This window comes from Coregonus lavaretus, assembly GCF_964263955.1.
Source record: "Coregonus lavaretus genome assembly, chromosome: 10".
Classification (NCBI taxonomy): domain Eukaryota; kingdom Metazoa; phylum Chordata; class Actinopteri; order Salmoniformes; family Salmonidae; genus Coregonus; species Coregonus lavaretus.
Window position 1 is genome coordinate 18,771,580 of NC_139997.1, and position 26,852 is coordinate 18,798,431.

Here is a 26,852-nt window from a genome sequence, read left to right on the forward strand (position 1 = left end):
ATTATATTATTATTACATTAGCCAAATACATTTAAACTCAGTTTTTCACAATTCCTGACATTTACTCCTAGTAAAAATTCCCTGTCTTAGGTCAGTTAGGATCACCACTTTATTTTAAGAATGTGAAATGTATAATAGTACAGAATAATAGTAAAGAGAATGATTTATTTCAGCTTTTATTTATTTAATCACATTCCCAGTGGGTCAGAAGTTTACATACACTCAATTAGTATTTGGTAGCATTGCCTTTCAATTGTTTAACTTGGGTCAAACATTTCGGGTAGCCTTCCACAATAAGTTGGGTGAATTTTGGCCCATTCCTCCTGACAGAGCTGGTGTAACTGAGTCAGGTTTGTATGCCTCCTTGCTCGCACACGCTTTTTCAGTTCTGCCCACACATTTTCTATAGGATTGAGGTCAGGGCTTTGTGATGGCCACTCCAATACCTTGACTTTGTTGTCCTTAAGCCATTTTGCCACAACTTTGGAAGTATGCTTGGGGTCATTGTCCATTTGGAAGACCCATTTGCGACCAAGCTTTAACTTCCTGACTGATGTCTTGAGATCTTGCTTGAATATATCCACATAATTTTCCTTTCTCATGATGCCATCTATTTTGTGAAGTGCACCAGTCCCTCCTGCAGCAAAGCACCCCCACAGCATGATGCTGCCACCCCCGTGCTTCACGGTTGGGATGGTGTTCTTCGGCTTGCAAGCTTCCCCTTTTTCCTCCAAATATAACGATGGTCATTATGGCCAAACAGTTCTATTTTTGTTTCATCAGACCAGTGGACATTTCACCAAAAAGTATGATCTTTGTCCCCATGTGCAGTTGCAAACCGTAGGCTGGCTTTTTTATGGCGGTTTTGGAGCAGTGGCTTCTTCCTTGCTGAGCGGCCTTTTAGGTTATGTCGATATAGGACTTGTTTTACTGTGGATATAGATACATTTGTACCGGTTTCCTCCAGCATCTTCACAAGGTCCTTTGCTGTTGTTCTGGGATTGATTTGCACTTTTCGCACCAAAGTACGTTCATCTCTAGGAGACAGAACGCGTCTCCTTCCTGAGCAGTATGACGGCTGCATGGTCCCATGGTGTTTATACTTGCGTACTATTGTTTGTACAGATGAACGTGGTACCTTCAAGCATATGGAAATTGCTCCCAAGGATGAACCAGACTTGTGGAGGTCTACAATTCTTTTTCTGAGGTCTTGGCTGATTTCTTTTGATTTTCACATGATGTCAAGCAAAGAGGCACTGAGTTTGAAGGTAGGCCTTTCAGAAGCTTCTAAAGCCATGACATCATTTTCTGGAATTTTCCAAGCTGTTTAAAGGCACAGTCAACTTTGTGTATATAAACTTCTGACCCACTGGAATTGTGATACAGTGAATTATAAGTGAAATAATCTGTCTGTAAACAATTGTTGGAAAAATTACTTGTGTCATGCACAAAGTAGATGTCCTAACCGACTTGCCAAAACTATAGTTTGTTAACAAGACATTTGTGGAGTGGTTGAAAAACGAGTTTTAATGACTCCAACCTAAGTGTATGTAAACTTCCAACTTCAACTCTATATGTAATTTATAAAGAAAATATCACATTTGTCCTGTCAATTCATTTTCCAAAAACAAATGTAACAATCTCAAAATGTGAGTTCTCACTGGGCCCTTAACTCTCCTAACCATAGACTGGGATAACATTGTGATATATGAACAGTAACTTACATGAGTGGGACCTAGTGGGGTCTACCAGTGAGGAGGCACATAGCTATACCCAGATGTCCCCTGGGGCCGGTATGTTGGCAGGGTAACCGGATGCCCACCGATGTGCTGAGTGGAGTGCTGAGGCGTGGTCAGCAGAGTACCTGGGCAGAGAGGGTCAATCAGACATACAGAGGTCACCATGGTAACACAGCCAGACAGTTGTCATCACCATGGAAACACGTTGGTTGCCGAACTCTTTCTGAACTAATCGATCGAGCACTGTTATAAATGTGTTAAACACACAGAGCCTTTACTCCAAACAGAAACATGACTGCAAGTTATAGTGTGAACAATTTGTTTGAGTTGTTGATAGAGCTGCAAAATTCCAGTACCCTTCCCAAAATTCCCAGGTTTTCCAGAAATCTTGGTTGTAGGATTTCCAGATTTCCTAGTTATTACCTCCTGATTCCACAAATATTCCAATCGGATTTCTGGCAAATCTGGGAATTTTGTAACCATAGTAGTTGAGTGTTAACTTCTTACCAGCAGACATGGCCATGGTTGTGCCGGCTACCATGCCCATGGACATATGGCCGTTGGAGCGAGGCTGTTGGACGGGGGCAGGGTAGAGGGCGGAGGGGATGCTATTGGGCTGCACCACCGTTGTGTGGTGGATCACGTGAGGCTGAGCCGCATACATTGGCTGTGTGTAGTACGCACCCTGAGAGAAAGAGAAGAGAAGATAGAAGTGGATTTTGGAATGCCTTGGCAATATTCAATATTGAAGAATGTATGTCATGCCAATAAAGCATCTTGAATTGATCTGAGATAGGGAGAGAGGGGGAGAGAGGAGAAAGGTAGAGAGAGAAGGAGGGAGATAATACAATAAAGGAGCGAAAGAGGGCAAGCGAGAGGGTGGACAGAGAGAGAAGTGAGAGAAAAGGAACAAAAGGAGAATTGGCCTTTCTTACTTTTATAGTACAGATCATTTTACTCAGCAAGCTAGCTGACAACTAACAATCAAAAACAAATAGAGAGAGCTAATCAATCACATCTTATATCAGGGAGGTGATATTGACAGACAACCAACCCCAGTGAGTAGAGGCCAGGTCAGGTCCTTACCTGAGCGTAGAGGTTCTGTTGGGGATAGGCACTTCTGATTGGGTACATGGCCGTCTGGTAGGGGTTAGGGGATGGGGAGTAGGGAGGGGGCGCCCCGTTGGACTGACCAGGGGGCACCTTGTAGGGTGTCCCAGCAGTGTATCCTAGATGAGGGGGGGGGGGGGGAGCAAGAGAGAGAGTAAGAAATAGATCAGGATGGGAGAGGGAAAGATGGAGAAAGAGAAAGCGAGGGGCAGAAAGAGAGAGAGGGGGAGAAGATGGGGTGAGAGACCTAGTTTCAGTTTTCAGATCATTTGTCATTCTCATTGAAGGAGCAGAACAGTGAGGGCACGCGTCTCACTGACTGAATAACATGAAAACATTCAGCCTGCTCCACAGTGCTGGTTGGGCGATGTCAACCTTTGTCCTATCGTGATTATGTACTCATTAAACACTGTGATATACGATGGTATCGCCCCCCCTATTGGCCAACGAAATCAAATATATCTATTTTTAAAATAAAATCTCCTAAAAACCACCGTTGGGCTATAGCGCGAAAACGCATGCTACAACTGTACGAATCATGACAAAAGATTATGTTTTTCAAACCCTGGACAGAGGCTAAGTGCAGGAAAATAATTTATAATATTCCTTTCTGGTGGCGCTTCAGCAATGAACAAGTTTGTGTGTGTCTGCATGTGTGGCACGCACATGACGGAGCAAAGTGACAGTCAACTGATGAGGAACGGGCTGTTTTGCTTTAGTGAGTTAGGTTATAAATCATGGGATGTCTACTTTCAGAACTGGATAATAATTACTTTATTTGCCTCATCCTCTCTTCAATCTCTTGATCTCTCATAAAGCTGTGATTGAGAATAGCCTATGCCTAGGCCTATAGACGGGTTGATTGTTTAGCAACAAACCGACGTGTGCGCAACTATGGGGCAAAACAGATATGGTTGGCTTAGAATATTGACAACATGTAAACTATATTTTGTCTCCAATGTTTATTGAAAACATAAATAAAGTTGCACAATGAGCACTTGTTGTCTCAAATACATTGTTACAGTTGTTGGTTAGCTAGCTAGCTAATTCTAGCCATATTAGCATAGACATGACATCAGTGTAAACACCTCAAAACAAGACATGCTATCAAGAACAAGGTAAAACTTACTGAAACTAGCCATTTTCTACCATTTATGGTAATCTGAAATGAAAATAGAGCTCTTTGGCCACACACACCAATGGTGGATTTGTCCTTAGAAAGAACAATGCATAGGAAATACCTCATTCCTACTGTCAAATATGGTGGTGGATCTTTGATGTTATGAGGTTATTTTGCTTCCACTGGTCCTGTGGCCCTAAAGATCAACGGCATCATGAACTTTACCAAGTACCAGGACATTTTAGCCAAAAACCTGGATGCCTATGCCAGGAGGCTGAAAGTTGGCCGCAAGTGAATCTTCCAGCAAGACAATAACCCCAAGCACACATCTAAATCAACAAAGAAATGGTTAATTGACCAGAAAATCTACATTTTGCAATGGCCATCTCAGTCTCAGGACTTGAACCCCACTGAAAACCTGTGGTTTGAACTGAAGAGGGCAGTCCATAAGCGCAGACAAAGGATATCAAAGATCTGGAAATATTCTGTATGGAGGAATGGTCTAAGATCCCTCCAAATTCGTTCTCCAATCTCATAAAACATTTTAAGAAAAATGCTCAGTGTCATTATCCTCACAAGGGGAGGGTGATAGAGTATTGAAAAATGGGGATACAATAATGTTGACCCCTATCTTTTTTAGATTTGTTTTACTTGTCAAACAAAATATTTTGCTCTGAGCAATTGTATTAGTATAAAATAATATTTATAACAAAAATTGGGCATACAATATAACTCAGCATTTATACTGTATTATTTACTCATCTTTATCAAGGGATCCAATAATTCCGGACCCCACAGTATATGTGATTCGTTTCAGGAAACTAGGCGTATGTCGCACGTCACTACTTCACAGGAGCGGCATTTGAACATAAAGATACATTTTTTATCAAAATGTCTTTTTTGGCAGAAATGCCTTCTGGAACATGTTAACTTTCATGTGCCTTAATAGCAAACTTGTATTCCATCTGTAAGTATGAATAGAATTGTTAAATTACGAGCCTAGTTGGTTTAGCCACGGAAAGAGACAGGAACATTCCCGCTAGCCATGATTGGCTGAGATAATGGATGGGCTGATGTCCGGAGATGAGTTTGGATTGGTCTGCCATGTAGCTTGCTTCTGTCTATAACGTGAGCTGCTTAGTATGTGTTGATAATGCTTTCTACCGCTGTTTTTTGAAAGATATAACGTTAGCCATTGATGAACTCCAAAAGTTTTGCTACTTTTCTCAACAACATTGATGACCTAAATGTAGCAGGCGCAATCAACAGATCAGTTGTGATGGACAACTTTCTGAACTGGAGTGACTTGACACAACGCTGGCCAAACAAGATGTAGCTACAAACAAAATATTGAATGGTTCCAGTCTGCCGTGAAACGTTCATCCACGTATATGGGTAAGAGTCTAGCTACATTTTCAAATATTATACGTTTCTCATTTAGTCAGAAAGCTGTTTTCATTGCAAGTTAAAGCGTACTGTTAGCTAGCTAGTGAATGTTAGCTTGGTGGCTCACTAGCTAACATTACAGGTATGATCTGTGTAGTAATATTATTCAAATCAGAAATCCATTTGCATTGCTAGTTATAGCCTAATGTTAGCTAGCTAGCTAACATTGAACCTAGTTGGTTAGCTTTAGCTCCCTGCAGATTCATACTACAGCTACGCCAATCAGTTTGTATTTGTAGTAGTAGGAGTTTATATTATGCCGGTTCATTGTTTAGCTAGCTAGCTCGCTAGCTAAATGTCTAAACAAAAGACCACTTCGCCAGACGATTATATGACCCATAAAGTTAGCCAGGTGTGTCTGGGGGTGATTACGACCATCTATTGTATTTTATGAACATGTGTACATGTCTAGACAACAGTGACCCATCCACTTAGCTAGATGTGGCTTGGGGGTGGTTACAGCATTTCTTTCACATGACCCATCAATTTAGACAAGTGTCTGGGTAAGCAGCATCTAGTAATTATCTGGACACTTTCTGTTTTTGATATTGCTAGTAACCATTTCACTGTACCGTTTACACCTTCTGTATCCTGTGCATGTGACAAATAAACGTAGATTTTATTTTATATAGTGTGTGTTTACCAGAGACGGTAATGTGAAGAACAACATGACCTGCACCAAAGTCAGATTAGGATACAGGCCAAGGACTAAATAAAGTGAACTTTTACCTGGAGTTTTACCCTATTGTAGGCTACTACTTTTACTACTTTTAGCCTTAAAATCTTTGGTTGTTTACTACACTACTCACTCTGTTTAGCACATGGCCTCACATGTAAATCCTTAAAGAGATGGGTGGGACTAAGGCGTAAGAGGGTGTGAATGATGCTGAATGTTTGGTACACCTACCTCTCCAGTAGGTGTACCAAAACATTCAGGGGCCAATGTAAAAATCAGATTTGCTTCATAGGACCGAATCCAGGTGGTGGGTCAGAAATAGGAGTGGCAATATCGTCCACTATCATCTTCAGTAATTTTCCATCCAAGTCGTCCGACCCAGGTGGCTTGTCATTGTTGATAGACAACAACAAAAAATTCACCTCTTCCATACTCACTTTACGGAATTCAAAATGTAAATGCCTGTCTTTCATAATTTGGTCAGTTATGCATGGATGTGTACAGTGCATTCGGAAAGTAATCAGACCCTTCCCGTTTTCCACATTTGTTACGTTACAGCCTTATTCTAAAATGGATTCAAATATATATACAGTGAGGGAAAAAAGTATTTGATCCCCTGCAGATTTTGTATGTTTGCCCACTGACAAAGACATGATCAGTCTATAATTTTAATGGTAGTTTTATTTGAACAGTGAGAAACAGAACAACAACAAAAAAATCCTGAAAAACGCATGTTAAAAATGTTATAAATTGATTTGCATTTTAAATGAGGGAAATAAGTATTTGACCCCTCTGCAAAACATGACGTTTCTTGTAGTTGGCCACCAGCTTTGCACACATCTCAGGAGGGATTTTGTCCCACTCCTCTTTGCAGATCTTCTCCAAGTCATTAAGGTTTCGAGCCTGATGTTTGGCAACTCGAACCTTCAGCTCCCTCCACAGATTTTCTATGGGATTAAGGTCTGGAGACTGGCTAGGCCACTCCAGTACCTTAATGTGCTTCTTCTTGAGCCACTCCTTTGTTGCCTTGGCCGTGTGTTTTGGGTCATTGTCATGCTGGAATACCCATCCACGACCCATTTTCAATGCCCTGGCTGAGGGAAGGAGGTTCTCACCTAAGATTTGACGGTACATGGCCCCGTCCATCGTCCCTTTGATGCGGTGAAGTTGTCCTGTCCCCTTAGCAGAAAAACACCCCCAAAGCATAATGTTTCCACTTCCATGTTTGACGGTCGGGATGGTGTTCTTGGGGTCATAGGCAGCATTCCTCCTCCTCCAAACACAGCGAGTTGAGTTGATGCCAAAGAGCTCGATTTTGGTCTCATCTGACCACAACACTTTCACCCAGTTCTCCTCCGAATCATTCAGATGTTCATTGGAAAACTTCAGACGGGCCTGTATATGTGCTTTCTTGAGCAGGGGGACCTTGTGGGCGCTGCAGGATTTCAGTCCTTCACGGTGTAATGTGTTACCAATTGTTTTCTTGGTGACTATGGTCCCAGCTGCCTTGAGATTATTGACAAGATCCTCCCGTGTAGTTCTGGGCTGATTCCTCACCACTCTCATGATCATTGCAACTCCACGAGTTGAGATCTTGCATGGAGCCCCAGGCCAAGGGAGATTGACAGTTCTTTTGTGTTTCTTCCATTTGCGAATAATTGCACCAACTGTTGTCACCTTCTCACCAAGCTGCTTGGTGATGGTCTTGTAGCCCATTCCAGCCTTGTGTAGGTCTACAATCTTGTCCCTGACATCCTTGGAGAGCTCTTTGGTCTTGGCCATGGTGGAGAGTTTGGAATCTGATTGATTGATTGCTTCTGTGGACAGGTGTCTTTTATACAGGTAACAAGCTGAGATTAGGAGCACTCCCTTTAAGAGTGTGCTCCTAATCTCAGCTCGTTACCCGTTTAAAAGACACCTGGGAGCCAGAAATCTTTCTGATTGAGAGAGGGTCAAATACTTATTTCCCTCATGAAAATGCAAATCAATTTGTTTTTCTGGATTTTTTTGTTGTTATTCTGTCTCTCACTGTTCAAATAAACCTACCATTAAAATTATAGACTGATCATTTCTTTGTCAGTGGGCAAACGTACAAAATCAGCAGGGGATCAAATACTTTTTTCCCCTCACTGTATACAAAATCAGCTGGGGATCAAATACTTTTTTCCCCTCACTGTATATATCATCAATCTACACACAATACCCCATAATGACAAAGCGAAAAACAGGGTGAGAAAATGTTGCTCATTTATAAAAAATTAAAACAGAAATACATTATTTACATAAGTATTGAGACCCTTTGCTATGAGACTCGAAATTGAGCTCAGGTGCTTCCTGTTTCCATTGATCATCCTTGATATGTTTCTACAACTTGATTGGAGTCCACCTGTGGTCAATTCAATTGATTGGACATGATTTGGAAAGGCACACACCTGTCTATATAAAGGTCCCACAGTTGACAGTCCAGGTCAGAGCAAAACCAAGCCATGAGGTCGAAGGAACTGTCCGTAGATCTCCCAAGACAGGATTGTGTTGAGGCACAGATCTGGGGAAGGGTACCAAAAAATGTCTGCAGCATTGAAGGTCCCCAAGAACACAGTGGCCTCCATCATTCTTAAATGGAAGAAGTTTGCAACCACCAAGACTCTTCCTAGAGCTGGCCGCACGGTCAAACTGAGCAATCGGGGGAGAAGGGCCTTGGTCAGGGAGGTGACCAAGAACCCGATGGTCACTCTGACAGAGCTCCATAGTTCCTTTGTGGAGATGGGAGAACATTCCAGAAGGACAACCATCTCTGCAGCACTCCACCAATCAGATCTTTATGGTAGAGTGGCCAGACGGAAGCCACTCCTCAGTAACAGGCACATGACAGCCCGCTTGGAGTTTGCCAAAAGGTACCTAAAGGACTCTCAGACCTTGAGAAACATGGAGACATGAAAATAGCTGTGCAGCGATGCTCCCCATCCAACCTGACAGAGCTTGAGAGGATCTGCAGAGAAGAGTGGGAGAAACTCGAGGCTGTAATCGCTGCCAAAGGTGCTTCAACAAAGTACTGAGTAAAGGGTCTGAACACTTATGTAAATGTTATATTTCATGTTTTAGTTGCAAAAATTTCTAAACACCTCTTTTTGCTTTGTCATTATGGGGTATTGTGTGTAGATTGATGAGGGGGAAAAAACATTTAATCCATTTCAGAATAAGGCTGTAACGTAAAAAAATGTGGAAACGGTCAAGGGGTCTGAATACTTTCCGAATGCATTGTAGGTTCAGAATGTGTTGTTGGCATGTCATGCCTAATGTCGCTAACCTTGCCAATGAAAAAAAATACTTTAAAATAGTTGCCAATATCATTGATGAATGAGCCATCTGAGTCAATGAATGATGGAGAAGAGTTTGTCATTTTGCCCAAAATGTCATTTAAGGCGCTCCAAAGCTTTTACTATCATTCTTTATATCATTTATCTTTGTTTCATAGTACAGTTTCTTCTTCTTTTTGTTTAGTTTAGTCACATGCTTTCTCAATTTACAGTATGTTTGCCAATCGGCTGTGCAGCCAGACTTTTTTGCCATTCCTTTTGCCTCTTCCCTCTCAACCATACAATGTTTCAATTCTTTATCAATCCACAGGAATTTAACAGTTTTACAGTAATTTTCTTAATGGGTGCATGCTTATTAGTAACTGGAATAAGCAATTTCATAAATGTGTCAAGTGCAGCGCCTGGTTGGTCATCATTACACACCACAGACCAGACAATAAATATTCTTTACATCTTCAACATAGGAATCACTACAAAACATATTGTATAACCTCTTATACACTATATTAGGCCCAGCCATTGGAACTTTGGTTTTCCTAGATATGGTACTATATTATGATCACTACATCCGATGGATTTGGATACTGCTTTAGAGCAGATTTCTGCAGCATTAGTAAAGATGTGATTAATACATGTGGATGATTTCATTCCTGTGCTGTTTGTAAATACCATGGTAGGTTGACTGATAGATAACCTGAACCAGGTTGCAGGCACTGGTTACAGTTTGAAGCTTTTTCTTGAGTGAGCAGCTTGATGAAAGCCAGTCAATATTTAGGTCACCCAGAAAATATACCTCTCTGTTGATATCACATACATTATCAAGCATTTCACACATATTATCCAAATACTGACTGTTAGCACTTGGTGGTCTGTAGCAGCTTCCCACCAGAATGGGCTTTAGGTGAGGCAGGTGAACTACTTCAACAGTATTTGACATGAGATGCTCTCTAAGCTTTACAGGGTTGAAATCTGGTGACTGAGCCGGCCATGGCATATGGCTTACATCGTTTTCATGCTCATCAAACCATTCAGTGACCACCCGTGACCTGTGGATGCGGGCATTGTCATCCTATGGGGGCATAGCAATGGTAGCCAAGATAATGGCATGTCCAGCATTCCTATACATGACCCTAAGCATGATGGAATGTTAATTGCTTAATTAACTCAGGAATCACACCTGTGTGGAAGCACCTGCTTTCAATATACTTCATATCCCTCATTTACTCAAGTGTCTCCATTATTTTGGCAGTTACACGCACACATTGTATATAAAAAGATGTACAAAAAAAATGCATTAAAGTGTTATATTTTCCAACAAATATTGAAAATATATAATTATACAATATACATATAAATGAATTAGTCCATTTGTTGAGAAAGCTTATCTAGGCCTAACTTGGGGGTTACAAGGTGACTACTCATCTTCTGCCAGTAACCCCTTTCAATGTTACAAAATCATGAGGGCTCAAGACATGTAAATGATGTCAACCATGCATATAAGTGTATGATGTTATCCAATCCCTGGACCATGGAGTTGGTCATGCAGAACTACACTACCCATGAACACTTTCTGCTGAGTTTCCACCATAGAGGTAGATAGAGGACTCTAGTGCCCAAAAGTCTATTATAACATGGGCAGCGCCACCGAGTACTTTCACCATTTTGAAGTAGTCAACTGGATGGGACTTCCTATGGGTTAAGGACAGCTCACATAATTCCATCCAGGTCACCCAGAGAGATCAGCCAATGAATTATACTCGTGAGGAAACATTTCATAACTGCAGGTGGTTGTAAATCGGCAACCTTGGCTTTATACTTGTTCAAACATCACACTCTAGGTGGCAGTGTGCACCCTTTCAGTTTGTTTGCCAACTCATAGCAGTAAATTAAGAAACTTGGCTACTTAAAAATGGAGATGGCCTCAATGGCGCGCTGCCCCTGCTCTCACAGGCGCCATAATGGGACAGATACAATGATGAATTGTATATCTAAGTCTATGGTTTCCACAGCACTTTGGACAGATATCAAGCAGAACCAGCTGTATGAATGCCCAAAGAGAGGCCATGGGCTTGTGCAGGTAAGCGCTTTTCGTCATGAATCTTGTTCCGGAGGCAGCTCTGCAGAGCGGTCACTAGCTGGCACAGCCACAAAGTAATAAAATCTGATTTTAAACCTAACGTCAACCAACTGCTAACCCTAATGCCTTAACTTAAAGGTTTGACTTTGCAGCTGGCCTATCTAAGGGGAAATCGCTCAGTTCTGCCTCCAGGACAAGACTCATGTTTGTTCGACATTGCAGCAGACGTGATGCATTTTTGGTAAATTGTGACTGACTGATCTACAAATAATAGTTTGTAGTTATTATGATCCAAGGTAATTTGTAGATGTATCAGTCGGCAGTCAGCTGCAATGGTGAACAATCCCCATGTCAGACAACTTAGCTATGACTACATACACACAGAATGTGAACCAAAACAAATAATACAAACACTTAAACACCCACAGGCAAGCACACACACACAGAACTGTCCGTTCTGGTGGGTTATAGAGGACACTGATCATTACATTCATGTTAGGACACCACCAAATCACTTCCATGACTCGAACACACATTACCTATCCAACTGCAACATAGTTACTCTATATGAGAAGAATGTTTGCTTCAGCAGCCAGCAAGCGTGTTATATGATACAGCACAAAACCAAGCATGATGACAGCACACAGCCCCTCCCCCTAAGATGTCACGTCCCCGTGTGATTTCACTCACTACCTCAAATCCTTCTATCAGCCTGTCTTACTCCAAACCTTTCCCTAACCCATTTTTCCCAACAGCCCAAAAACCCAGCCCAGCTCTGAATGTACCCCAGCCATGCCAGCGTGTGTGTGCAACATGTGTGTACGTGTGTATATACATCTGTGTGTGTGTGTGTGAGAGAGAGCGTGTGCGTGCGTGCGTACAAACGTGTGTATGTCTGTGTGCATACATACAGTATCTGTGTTTGTGTGTAGAGTACATAGGGTCATATTTACTGAAAGCTGCGGCTGAGGCCTGGTACTGGCGGCCCTCTGAGCCCGCGTCCATGGCCAGGTCATAGGAGCCCTCTAGGGCCCCTGCAGCACCGGAGGCCTGGGGCCAGCCCTGCTTCACCAGCAGCACTGTCCCAGACACAGACACAGAGAGATTACACACACACACACACACACACACACACACACACACACACACACACACACACAATAGAACACAGAGACAGACACAGAAGACAGACATGGATAGATAGTAATAGAACACACACCGCATGCAAATACACTCACACAAGCACACACAGAGAATACACACAGAGTATACAGTACACACATACAGTCGCTAGAGAAAGTCTACACACCCCTTGCAGTTTTCACATTTTGCTGCCTTTTTCCTACCAATCCACACAACCTACTCCACATTTTCAAAGTTAAATATTTTCTGGTATTGTGGTGGCAGTATCATGTTATGATATGCTTGTCATCGGCAGGGACTGGGGAGTTTGTCAGGATCAACATAAATATGAAAGGAGTTAAGCCCAGATAAAAGGTTAGAGGAAACCCTGCCTCAGTCTTCTGAATACCTAACCCTGGGATAGTTTTATTTTTCAGCGGGACAATTACACAAATGTTTATGCCAAAGTCGCACCTCAATGGTCCAGTCTTAGTCCTGACTTAAATCTGCTTGAAAATCAGAGACAAGGTTTGAATATTGCTGTCCATCAATGACTCCCAACCAAATTTACTGAGCTTGAGCAATTTTGACATGGTCCTCTGTAGCTCAGCTGGTAGAGCACGGCGCTTGTAACGCCAAGGTAGTGGGTTCGATCCCCGGGACCACCCATACACAAAAATGTATGCACGCATGACTGTAAGTCGCTTTGGATAAAAGCGTCTGCTAAATGGCATATTACTTATTACTTTGACAAAAACAATGGATATACACTACCGTTCAAAAGTATGGGGTCACTTAGAAATGTCCTTGTTTTCGAAAGAAAAGCAATTTTTTTAACCATTAAAATAACATCAAATTGATCAGAAATACAGTGTAAACATTGTTAATGTTGTAAATGGCTATTGTAGCTGGAAACGGCTGATCTTTAATGGAATATCTACATAGGCGTACAGAGGCCCATTATCAGCAACCATCAGTCCTATGTTCCAATGGCACGTTGTGTTTGCTAATCCAAGTTTATCATTTTAAAAAGGCTAATTGATGATTATAAAACCCTTTTGCAATTATGTTAGCACAGCTGAAAACTGTTGTACTGATTAAATAAGCAATAAAACTGGCCTTCTTGAGACTAGTTGAGTATCTGGAGCATCAGCAATTGTGGGTTCGATTACACTCCTCTTTCTATTCTGGTTAGAGCCAGTTTGCGCTGTTCTGTGAAGGGAGTAGTACACAGCGTTGTACGAGATCTTCAGTTTCTTGGCAATTTCTCGCATGGAATAGCCTTCATTTCTCAGAACAAGAATAGACCGACGAGTTTCAGAAGAAAGTTATTTGTTTCTGGCCATTTTGAGCCTGTAATCAAACCCACAATTGCTGATACTCCAGATACTCAACTAGTGTCAAGAAGGCCAGTTTTATTGCTGCTTTAATCAGCACAACAGTTTTTAGCTGTGCTAATGATCAATTAGCATTTTTAAATGATAAACTTGGATTAGCAAACACAACGTGCCATTGGAACACAGGACTGATTGTTGCTGATAATGGGCCTCTGTACGCCTATGTAGATATTCCATTAAAGATCAGCCGTTTCTACAATAGCCATTTACAAAATTAGCAATGTCTACACTGTATTTCTGATCAATTTGATGTTATTTTAAATGGACAAAAAACATTTTTTTCTTTTGAAAACAATGACATTTTTAAGTGACCCCAAACTTTTGAACGGTAGTGTATGTTGACCTAAGAGTTGTGCAAAGTTGGTAGAATCTTATTCAAGAGTGGTGCAGTGGTCTAAGGCACTGCATTGCAGTGCTAGCTGTGCCACTAGAGATCCTGGTTCAAGTCCAGGCTCTGTCGCAGCTGGCCGCGACCGGGAGACCCATGGGCGGCGCACAATTGGTTCAGCGTCGTCCAAGGTAGGGGAGGGTTTGGCCGGCAGGGATGTGGGTTCATTTCCCACGGGGGGCCAGTATGAAAAAAACAAAAACATGTATGCATTCACTAACTGTAAGTCGCTCTGGATAAGAGTGTCTGCTAAATGACTAAAATGTAAATGTGAAATGATTCACAGCTGTAATGGCTGCAAATGGTGCTACCACCGAGTATTAAGTCTGGGGTGTGAAGACATATGCAATCAAGACATCTTTGTTTTTTATTTTGTATTAATATAGAACATGTTCTATAATATTTCTTTCACTTTGAAAATGTGGAGTACATTGGTAGGAAAACATTTTAAAATCAATTTTTAGATGTACATTTAAGGCAGCAAAATGTGAAGACTGTACAAGGAGTGTGTATACTTTCACTAGGCACTTTATACACACACATACAGAGTACAGAAATAGAGTACACATACACAAATAGTGGGCAAACACAAAGAGAGTACACACACTAACATACACGTATACAGTAGAATACATAACGTTTCACACAATCAACACATTGACACACAAGCACACACACACACACACACACACACACACACACACACACACACTCATCCACTGAAACAAATCATTCATCCATTGCCGAACTTGGGCTTAGTTTTGGACATATTTTCTTGTGTTTCATGCCTAGTGAACATGACCCAGCCCAGTAAAGGCAGTGCTGCACTGCACTGTAGACGACAACATGGCACAGCTCTCACTGACCCATTTCACTACACTCTCTGAAGCCCATCAAACCCACTGGAGCTCCAGGAGAAATGCAGTAAAACCACTCTGCACATAACAAATATGGATCACCACCAACCACTACACAAACTACTAGCTACCACGGCTAGGGTCAATTCCATTTCAGTTCAGTCAATTCAGGAAGTAAACTGAAATTCCAGCTCAATTTATTTCTCATAGAAAGCATGGATGAAATTTTTTCTTGAAATATACTTACTGAATTGAAAAGGAATTGACCCCAACCCTTGTACCTACCCAACCCTTCCCTCTCCATGCAGAGGTTGAGAGATGCATTCCATTGGAACTATATTCATGTGTACTAGCTAGCACAAGGAGGTGATTGAGACCAACACTGCTTCTTGCCATCTCAACGATAAACAGTATTACAGTATTTACAATAATAAAAAGCCAAATCAACCCCAGGTTATTTCACTTTCACTAACTGACAAACATCAAGCCATCATCTAACAACAAAGGGCAAATTTAACCAACAACCATACTAAGGCCTACATCTGAAAATTGTTTATTGCAATAAAACAGAAAATCAATTAGAAATCCTCTTATTAACAGTCATTTTTGTGGCCATGGCCAGGGCTGTTGCGGTGACCGTATTACCGCCACACCGGTGGTCACGAGTCATGAAGGCAGTCAAATTCCATATGACTGTTTAGTCACTGTAATTAGGCTTTTCCAAGCACTGATGCTGCTGATGGTCATTAGTAGCCTACCAAACTTGCTAACTGCCTGGTACTCAGCACTCTATTGTCCCTCTAATCACTCTGACATCAATGCAAATGTGTTTCAAAATCTAATCTAACACTTCATGAGAGCCCATGAGCTCATGTTGCGCAACATTTCTATAGGCTATGCAATTGCGGGAGAAAACAGAGTGATGGCCACTAATAAAAAGAGCAGGATCCCATCAGCTTTCTATAGACTAGGCCTACTGTATTTATTTATCAACTTTCCTAATATTAAGCACATTGCTTATATTTACAACAGGAGTATAGCCTACCTGGCTGGCATGAAAATAAACCACGGGGAAAAGCATCCTCCATTCGCTATTTAAGTGCATGGGTGACAATATTAGCCTATCACTTGTGTATGATATATTATCACTTGTGAATGATATATTATCACTTGTGAATAATGCCCAGCATAAGAAACAATACCTTTTTTTTCTCTTTCTTTTTTCGAATCATAGTCGCACACCTCATGTAGCCTAGCCCATAGGCCTATATGTTTTAATAAAGTTTGTATCACAACTAAAGTGGCCAAATAACTTCTTAAAATTAAGCACATTAATCTCCTTTACAAGGGGTGTAGAGCCTAACTGGCATATACAGTATAAGCAGAGTGTGAGTTTCAAGTTTGGGGAAGATAATTTTCACCATAAAAATGCACCTTTATAATAAAAGCATTACATCACTTTTGATAATGGTGTTTTCTGCTAATGGAACATTCAAACTTATAGCCTACTACCATGTATGCACACATGACTGTAAGTCGCTTTGGATAAAAGCATCTGCTAAATGGCATATTATATTATATTATGTGCGCCTTGCTGCGCTTATAATGTGAAGAAATAGCCTAATAGTTTATCAACATTTTAAGCTAAAGGTTCTGATATGTTGCGTCAGCCACATTGCATAAAAATGGTTTTTTGATGCTAGTGGTTGTATTAATTTGGGATCTATCGCATCCCACAACTGTCCCAGACTATGTTTGGAATATTTATTTCTCGCACAGAATAGAATAGGTCGACTTTTGTACTACGGGGGATAGTAGATTGACATAGGCTAGTGCTTTTGCTGTTTGTTAGGCCTACTCATCTTGTTGGAAAAGTAAATGTGGACAGTTCTTCCAATATCTTCAATATGCACCTCGGAATTGGATAAGGACGCGCGCAGTTGCGTCCCCGATGTGTCTGTCTTCACTTGTAGCCTGTGAGAAAGACCCGATCACGTGACGGAGAGCTGTGAGTGAGAGACGCTTCTGATTACACAGCACACTCAGGGAGAAGGGGATGCATCAGGGTGCATTACGGCCACAAAGGCGATGACGCTGTGAAATTCGAGGCATTATCAAGTGCTTGTCAAATTGTGAACGAGAGACTATTGGAGAGTGTACAGCCTGCGCCTTTCAAGCAACTTTTTTCAAATCATCATTAGTCTCATCATGCAGCCTTACAATGTATTAAAAATCAAAACATATACCCCAACGTTTATAGAGCTAAAGTTACATTAATAACTCTAAATTAAGCATATAGGAGTACCTATTTCTTTGTTTACCGCTCAACACAGAATAGCCGCATGTGCACACTCCATCAAATCGTTTGGAGAAAATATTTCAATTTTATTCAGCTTTGTTCAATTGTATTCTTCATACTATAAAATAATATAAAATAATGCCCTGGAATTATAAGCAAATCTTGTCTGCTAAATGAACTAGTGTAGCCCACAGCCATTTGGCATAGCCACATCAGAACCTAACATAAGGACAACTCAGAGTATGCTATTCTGTTCTTCTGAAATAGACTACATTTTCTTAATATCATGCTTCTTTAGACCTGTCTAAAATAAATAATGGTTTTATTGTGAAGGTGTAGGCTATATTACATGGATGTATTAGACTTTTTTTAAATGGCTTGTAGGCTATGTGTGGAAGCCAGGAGATGCTAAATGTGTTTATGTTAATTAACGGTAAATTACCGTGAGAACTACAGTTATTTGCTTGACAATCACCAGCTGGCAAAATTTTGTGACCGCCACAGCCCTAGCCATGGCCAACATGTACTCTCTATGACTTAACACACACACACATACACACACACATTCCTGGAATCTGGACAGAACATTCTAGAGCACTGTGTGGATTCGATATGAACAAAGGCTCTCTAGCAGCTCTACATAAGAGTACTCAAGGCATTGTGAAGGCTCTGGGGTGAAGTTTCCCCATAGGTACAGATCTAGGATCAGCATCCCCTCACCCAATCCTAACCTTAACCATTCGTGGGGAAAATGCCAAACTGATCCAAGATCAGATTCTAGGGGCAAATTCACCTTTTCCTTCCACGTTCTGAGAAGGTGCCAAGATTAGACACATGACAATGTCTAGAGCCCACATCATGAATACTGTGAATATGTGGATTGAGACGTTCTGGCGTGCTGTGGGAGTGATGCACGCAAGAACTGTACGTGTGTGTGTTAGGTAGAGCATGGCGCTTGCAACGCCAGGGTTGTGGGTTCATTTCCCACGGGGGGCCAGTATAAAAATGTATGCACTCACTAACTAAGTCGCTCTGGATAAGAGTGTCTGCTAAATGACTAAAATGTAAATGTAAATAGCATGCACGCAAGAACTGTGCGTGTGTGTGTTCTTACCTTTGAATAGCATGCACCGGCAATCTGATTCATATAGTGTGTGTTCTATTACATGTGTCTATATTCTTACCTGGGAGATAGTGGATTTCTAGTTTGATAAAGCTGTGTGTGCAGGCTTGTCTGTGCTTATGTGCATGTTTGTGTGTGCTTGTGAGCATGTTTGAGTGCTTGTGTGGATGTGTGTGTCTGTGCATGTTCATGGTCCTCTGTAGCTCAATTGGTAGAGCATGGCGCTTGTAACGCCGGGGTAGTAGGTTCAATCCCCGGGACCACCCATACGTAAAAATGTATGCACACATGACTGTAAGTCGCTTTGGATAAAAGCATCTGCTAAATGGCATATTAATGTGTGCATGCATTCGTGCGTGTGTTTTTACCTTGGGGATAGCCTGGGCTGCCAGTCTGGTAGAGGTTGGGTGTGTAGGTAGGAGCCTGAGGATAACCTGCAGGATAGCCTGAGGACAGAGAACAGAAGCCTTTTAGAACATCATCCACTGAGTGAGAGAGTGAGTGTGCGTGTGTGTGTGTGTGTGTGTGTCTGTGTAGCATGTGTGTGAGAGTGTGTATGTATGTGTATGCACGTTAGTATACGAGTGAATGTGTGTGTTGTGAGATGGAAGGACAAAGGGAGGACAGCAAAGAGACAGTGTTCCAGAGTGCCTGTGTAGAGGATAATAATTACTCTATGGAGCCTCCATCTCCCCACATCCCCTTCACAGTGATTTACAGCCCTGCACCACCCTCCTGCACCTGACTCATAAAACATATGGATTGGACACTGCAGTGCATGCAACCCATCCACATACAGTGCATTCGGAAAGTATTCAGACCCCTTGACTTTTTCCACATTGTTACGTTACAGCCTTATTCTAAAATTGATTAAATTGTTTTTTTTCCCATCATCAATCTAATCTACACACAAGTTTTACTCAGTACTTTGTTGAAGCACCTTTGGCAGCGATTACAGCCTCAAGACTTCTTGGGTATGACGCTACAAGCTTGGCACACCTGTATTTGGGGAGTTTCTCCCATTCTTCTCTGCAGATCCTCTCAAGCTCTGTCAGGTTGGATGGGTAGTGTCACTGCACAGCTATTTTCAGGTCTCTCCAGAGATGTTCGATCGGGTTCAAGTCTGGCTGGGCCACTCAAGGACATTCAGAGACCTGTCCTGAAGCCACCCCTGTGTTGTCTTGGCTGTGTGCTTAGGGCCGTTGTCCTGTTGGAATGTGAACCTTCGCCCCAGTCTGAGGTCCTGAGCGCTCTGGAGCAGGTTTTCATCAAGGATCTCTCTGTACTTTGCTCCGTTCATCTTTCCCTCGATCCTGACTAGTCTCCCAGTCCCTGCCGCTGAAAAACATCCCCACATTATGATGCTGCCACCACCATGCATCACCGTAGAGATGGTGCCAGGTATCCTCCAGACATGACTCTTGGCATTCAGGCCAAAGAGTTAAATCTTGGTTTCATCAGACCAGAGAATCTTGTTTCTCATGGTCTGAGAGTCCTTTAGATTCTTTTTGGCAAATTCAAAGCGTGTCACGTGCCTTTTAATGGGGAGTGGCTTCCATCTGGCCACTCTACCATAAAGGCCTGATTGGTGGAGTGCTGCAGAGATTGTTGTCCTTCTGGAAGGTTCTCCCATCTCCACAAAGGAAATACGGAGCTCTGTCAGAGTGACCATCGGATTCTTGGTCACCTCCCTGACCAAGGCCCTTCTCCCCCGATTGCTCAGTTTGGCCCGGGCGGCCAGCTCTAGGAAGAGTCTTGGTGGTTCCAAACTTCTTCCATTTAAGAATGATGGAGGCCACTGTGTTCTTGGGGACCTTCAATGCTGCAGAAATGTTTTGGTACCCTTCCCCAGATCTGTGCCTCGACACAATCCTGTCTCTGAGCTCTACGGACAATTCCTTCAACCTCATGGCTTTCACTGTCAACTGTGGGACCTTATATAGACAGGTGTGTGCCTTTCCAAATCATGTCCAATCAATTGAATTTACCACAGTTGGACTCCAATCAAGTTGTAGAAACATCTCAAGGATGATCAATGGAAACAGGATGCACCTGAGCTCAATTTCGAGTCTCATAGCAAAGCGTCTGAATACTTATTTAAATAAGGTATATGTTTTTTGTTTTGAATAAATATACAAACATTTCTAAAAACCTGTTTTCGCTTTGTCATTATGGGGTATTGTGTGTAGATTACTGAGGAAATTGTTTTATTTAATCAATTTTAGAATAAGGCTGTAACGTAACAAAATGTGGAAGTCGTCAAGGGGTCTGAATACTATCAGTTTCTTCATATAACCAGTCTTGTCGGTACAAAACGGAGGTACTCTCTCCCGATGCGTCCTATCGAATTGAGGCTGTTCTGAGGGCAAAAGGGGGTGCAACTCAATATTAGGAAGGTGTTCCTTAATGTTTTGCACACTGTGTATAGTGCACTATATACTATGCTGTAACCTAGGCATAGCAGTGTCTTTGGCTGCATCCCAAATGGCACCCTATTCACTATACCGTGCATTTATTTTTACTAGGGCCCATAGGTAGATTACAGTATAGTAAAAAAGCAACTAAATAGCACACAGCATTTCCCTGGAAATGGAAAATAAGGGGTAGGGAAGATAGAGAAGAGGAACATAGAAGACAAATATTTACTTGATGGTAGTGGGCCTATAAGGAAAATAAAGGGGTATGGAATGTGGGAGAAAAGGGACAATATTTACTTTAGGTTAGGCAGGCCTATATATTATGAATGTATGCCTTCTCTATGCTATAATGACAGGTGCTATTGTTATGACTATGAATTGTACTGATCGCATAGCAATCACACTAAAACAAAGTAGCCTATTATTGGAAATAACAAAGAATGCCGGAGCAGCCTGTGTGTGTGTGTGTGTGTGTGTCTCAATCCTGAGGCTACACACCACCTACGCAACCTGATCCAACGGCCCACACACACGCATGCACACACACACACACACACACACACACACACACTGTCAGAGCCTCAGTATTTACACACACACACACACACTAATTAGCCCTCGTATTTATGGAACAGTGCGACTGTGGATTAATTGTGAGCAAAAGAGAAGCAGCCAGAGACAATTAGAGCGAGAGAGAGAGAGTGGTAGAGAGAGAGTGGTAGAGCGATACTGAAAGGGAGGGAGGAACTGAGGGAGGAATAGAGTAGAGGGAGTGATCCCTACTGTCAGCAGTATCTGAGAACGACAACTGCACTCCTTTAGCTGCTGTCCCCAGGGGTGTGTGTGTACATGTGTGTCTTTGTATGTGTGTGAGAGCTTCTGCATATGTATCCTCCCGCCTCCCTCCACACAGCTTCCATCACACAACGCTACTGCAACCACTGCAAGCATCTGTCCTTTCTTTTAACTCTCTGATCAGCTGCAACTTAAGGACGAGCAGCAATGCATTGTGGGTTGGAAGACGCGACTAGAGACAAAACTATTGAGAGCATCTTTAAAATAATATCCCTCTTCTCAAAGCCAGTGCTGTGGTAACAGCCTGGCCTATGAATCACAAGCCGAGTAACCGGCCCTGCCCCCCTGAGCCAGTGGAGGAAAACACCACCAGAGAAATCACATTTCTATTTCCACACTCATTTTCCTGCCTTCCCTTTTTTCACCTGTCTTTGGACACGGCGTTTGAATTAATATTTTTTGCACAGACAGCTCATTCGATGCATAGACTCATCCGGTGGTGGATGCTCTACTTCTACATGCGTATGGTTCATACATCCTAATACAGTATGTGACACAGGCGGTGACACTGACATTTGGCTTCCGGTGACAAAACAGCCCACTATGCCAACCAGCCAGGATTCACCAATAGATTCATGTACATGATGACGACAATTAGAGGAGCTTACTAATCATTACCATTCTACCGCTCTTACTACAAGGGTTTGTTTTGTAAGCAGATCACAATGCACCACTACTACACCACTTCCGTACATCGGTTTTCCCCATCAGAAATCTATTAAAGGCACACAATCGTTTTATGACCCACATTAGACTGCTCAACGGGGAAAAAGGGAGGAGGACCTAAACAATTAATCTCCCTTGTAAACCCAGTCATGGGGATGACAGGAGAGAAAATGGAATTAAAAGCACAAAAGAGAGTAAGTCATTTCAGTTATTTCAGAATGAATGCAGGGAAAGCATGTGGAGGAAATACAGTGGGGTCCGAAATTATTGACACCCTTGATAAAGATGAGCAAAAATGACTGTCAAAATAATTCAAATACTGAGCTATACTGTATGCTAAAAAAATACTAATACTCAGAAAAATAGATTTTGTTTAGCAAGTAATACATTTTTGTCAAAAAGGTAGGGGTCAAAATGACACCCCTGTTTACAATACCTCACCTTGCGAGGATAATGGCACTGAGCCATTATCTAAAATGTTTTATGAGTTGAACAACACATTGGGAGGGATCTTAAGTTTCAAGTTTTTATTGTCACATGCACAAGTACAGTGAAATATCTTTCTTGCAAGCTCTTTCCAAACAATGGCGTAAATGAAAACCTACCCTAACCAGAAACCGTGGATAGATGGCAGCATTCGCGCAAAACTGAAAGCGCGAACCACCACATTTAACCATAGCAAGGTGACTGGGAATATGGCAGAATACAAACAGTGTAGCTATTCACTCCGCAAAGAAGTCAAACAGGCAAAACGTCAGTATAGAGACGAAGTAGAATCGCAATTCAACTGCTCAGACACAAGACGTATGTGGCAGGGTCTACAGACAATCACGGACTACAAAAGGAAAACCAGCCACGTCGCAGACACCGACGTCTCGCTTCCAGACAAGCTAAACACCTTCATCTCCCGCTTTGAGGATAACACAGTGCCACTGAAGCGGCACACTACCAAGGACTGTGGGCTCTCCTTCTCCGTGGCCGACGTGAGTAAGACATTTAAGCATGTTAACCCCCGTAAGGCTGCCGGCCCAGACGGCATCCCTAGCCGCGTCCTCAGAGCATGCGCAGACCAGCTGGCTGGTGTGCTTACGAACATTTTCAGTCTCTCCCTATCCCAGTCAGCTGTCCCCACATGCTTCAAGATGGCCACCATTGTTTTTGTACCCAAGAAAGCAAAGGTAAATGAACTAAATGACTATCGCCCCGTAGTACTCAACTCTGTCATCATGAATTGTTTTGAGAGACTAGTCAAGGATCATATCACCTCTACCTTACCTGTCACCCTAGACCCACTTCAATTTGCTTACCGCCCCAATAGATCCACAGACGATGCAATCGCCATCACACTGCACACTGCCCCATCCCATCTGGACAAGAGGAATACCTATGTAAGAATGCTGTTTATTGACTATAGCTCAGCATTCAACACCATAGTACCCTACAAGATCATCATTAAGCTCGAGGCCCTGGGTCTGAACCCCGCCCTGTGAAACTGGGTCCTGGACTTCCTGACAGACCGCCCCCAGATGGTGAAGGTAGGAAACAACATCTCCACTTCCTGATCCTCAACACTGGGGCCCCACAAGGGTGCGTGCTCAGCCCCCTCCTGTACTCCCTGCTCACCCATGACTGCGTGGCCAAGCACGCCTCCAACTCAATCATCAAGTTTGCAGATGACACAACAGTAGTAGGCATGATTACCAACAATGACGAGACAGCCTACATAGAGGTGAGGGCTCTGGGAGTGTGGTGCCAAGAAAATAACCTCTCACTCAATGTCAACAAAACAAAGGAGATGATCGTGGACTTAAGGAAACAGCAGAAATAGAAATAAGTAGAACACGAGAAAGTAAGCTATAGAAGCTATATACAGAGTCAGTTCCAGGGTCAGTGCCAATAAATCCAAGATGGCGTAGTAGTGCAGTCCTGTTTTTGTCGTGTGTCTGTAAATAGCCTGTAAATACCCTGTTTTTTTTGTATTTTTCGTACATATTTCCCTATCAGACTTTTCATCCTTCTACAAAATATACTTTCCTGCAACCCACCTCACACAATGTGGAACGGATTCTATTATTGACTTACATTTTATCTAGAATCTCCAGTTGAAACTAGCTAGCCAGCTAACTAGCTACTTGCTATTAGCCACAGTTAGCGGTATTTCACCCAGAACATTGGATTTTTCTGCCGGAATAATTTAATCACTGGACATTAATCACCGGATCGCAACTAGCTAGCCGCAACCGAATGGATGTTGCTGTTTGGCTAATCACCACTGCCCCCGATGCAAGCACCAGTTAGCCTCGAGCTAGCCTAGAGCCAGGCCCATATCCCGGCTATCTACCTCTCGGTCTACCGGACGGGAGTAGCCAGCTAACTAGCTACTTGCTACTTGCTACTTGCGGTTTTTCACCATTGTCCGTGGCCTGCACCACCTACCAGCCAGCTCTAGCCTGGACTATTATTCGGCCAGTCTGCACTGTCTGCACAGCGCGTTATCAACCCAGAACATATCAGTTTTTCTGCCGGAATCACTGAATCACTGGACCTTTAACTCCGGATTCATCGCTACCAGCTAGCTGCAACAAAATGGACGTTGTGGTTTGGCTAATCATCCTGAGCTAGGCCCATCTCCCGGCTATCTACCTCTGTCAACCGGACGGGACCACCTAGAGTTGACACGGAGCCCCGCCGATCCTACACTACTGGTCTGCCGACGAAATCGTCTGATGTGGTTACAACAGGCTTCCCGTTACGACGTCGACCACGAAGATTCCATCTGCTAGCCCCGGCCCACTAGCACACGCTAGCCGTGGCCTCTTGCTCGCTAGTGCTTTAGCAGCCCCCGAACTACCTCCGAACTATCCTATTGCTGTTCACCGGACCTTATGATAACTCAGCTATACAGCTGATGCCTGCAGGACTGTTCCTTTTTACGGTACCGCATCCTGTTTATGTTTAGCCTCAGCCCAAACTGTGTCGTCATTACCAGCTGTTGTCTTAGCTCTCTCATATTACACCTGTGATTGCTTTATGCCTCTCTCCCATGTCAATATGGTTTGCTTATTGCTGTTTCGGTTATTTCTAATTGTACTATTTCACTGTAGATCCCCCAGCCCAGCTAAACCTGCCTTAGATAGCTCCTTTGTCCCACCCCCGACTCAATCGGTGCCTCCAGTGATGCTCTCTCTTTCATTGTTACCCAACGCTTAGGTTTACCTCCACTTTACTCATATCCTTCCATATCCTTGTCTGTACATAATGCCCTGAATCTTTTTCTACAACGCCCGGATATCTGCCCCCTTTATTCTATGTACCCAACGCACTAGAAGACGAGTTCTTAAAGCCTTTAGCCGTATCCTTATTATAGTCCTCCTCTGTTCCTCTGGTGATGTAGAGGCTAACCCAGGCCCTGCAGCCCTCAGTATCACTCCTACTCCCCAGGCGCTATCATTTGTTGACTTCTGTAATCGCAAAAGCCTTGGTTTCTTGCATGTTAATATCCAAAGTCTACTTCCTAAGTTTGAGTTATTCACTGCGTTAGCACACTCCGCCAACCCTGATGTTCTAGCAGTGTCTGAATCCTGGCTTAGGAAGGCCACCAAAAATTCTGAAATTTCCATCCCCAACTATAACATTTTCCGCCTAGATAGAACTGCCAAAGGGGGTGGAGTTGCAACCTACTGTAGAGATAGCCTGCAGAGCTCTATCATACTATCCAGGTCTGTGCCCAAACAGTTTGAGCTTCTACTTCTAAAAATCCACCTTTTCAGAAATAAGTCTCTCACTGTTGCCGCTTGCTACAGACCCCCCTCAGCCCCCAGCTGGACACCATATGTGAATTGATTTCCCCCCATTTATCCTCAGAGTTCGTACTGCTTGGTGACCTAAATTGGGATATGCTTAACACCCCGGCCATCCTACAATCCAAACTAGATGCCCTCAATCTCACACAAATGATCAACGAACCTACCAGGTACAACCCTAAATCCGTAAACATGGGTACCCTCATAGACATCATCCTGACAAATGTACCCTCTAAATACACCTCCGCTGTCTTCAACCAGGATCTCAGCGATCACTGCCTTATTGCCTGCGTCCGTAACAGGTCCGCGGTCAAACGACCACCCCTCATCACTGTCAAACGCTCCCTAAAACACTTTAGCGAGCAGGCCTTCCTAATTGACCTGGCCCAGGTATCCTGGATGGATATAGATCTCATTCCGTCAGTAGAGGATGCCTGGTT

General features: G+C 42.8%; 1 protein-coding gene across 2 annotated transcripts in view; it reads right to left on the bottom strand.

Annotated features, from left to right (window-relative positions):
* The window catches only part of LOC311135989 (protein FAM168A-like), a 64,399-nt gene that overhangs the window by 7,280 nt on the left and 30,267 nt on the right, over positions 1–26,852 (bottom strand). Inside the window, exons 3-7 of one of the 2 annotated variants that reach the window (XM_084170034.1) lie at positions 19,040–19,117; positions 12,439–12,564; positions 2,826–2,968; positions 2,247–2,424; positions 1,725–1,864 (exon numbers count right to left, since the gene is read on the bottom strand). In XM_084170034.1, the coding sequence (XP_084026160.1) occupies positions 1,746–1,864; positions 2,247–2,424; positions 2,826–2,968; positions 12,439–12,564; positions 19,040–19,117 (644 nt within the window). In that variant the 3' untranslated portion in view covers positions 1,725–1,745. The remainder of the gene's footprint in view (positions 1–1,724; positions 1,865–2,246; positions 2,425–2,825; positions 2,969–12,438; positions 12,565–19,039; positions 19,118–26,852) is intronic. The other variant, XM_084170035.1, reaches the window with a different exon arrangement.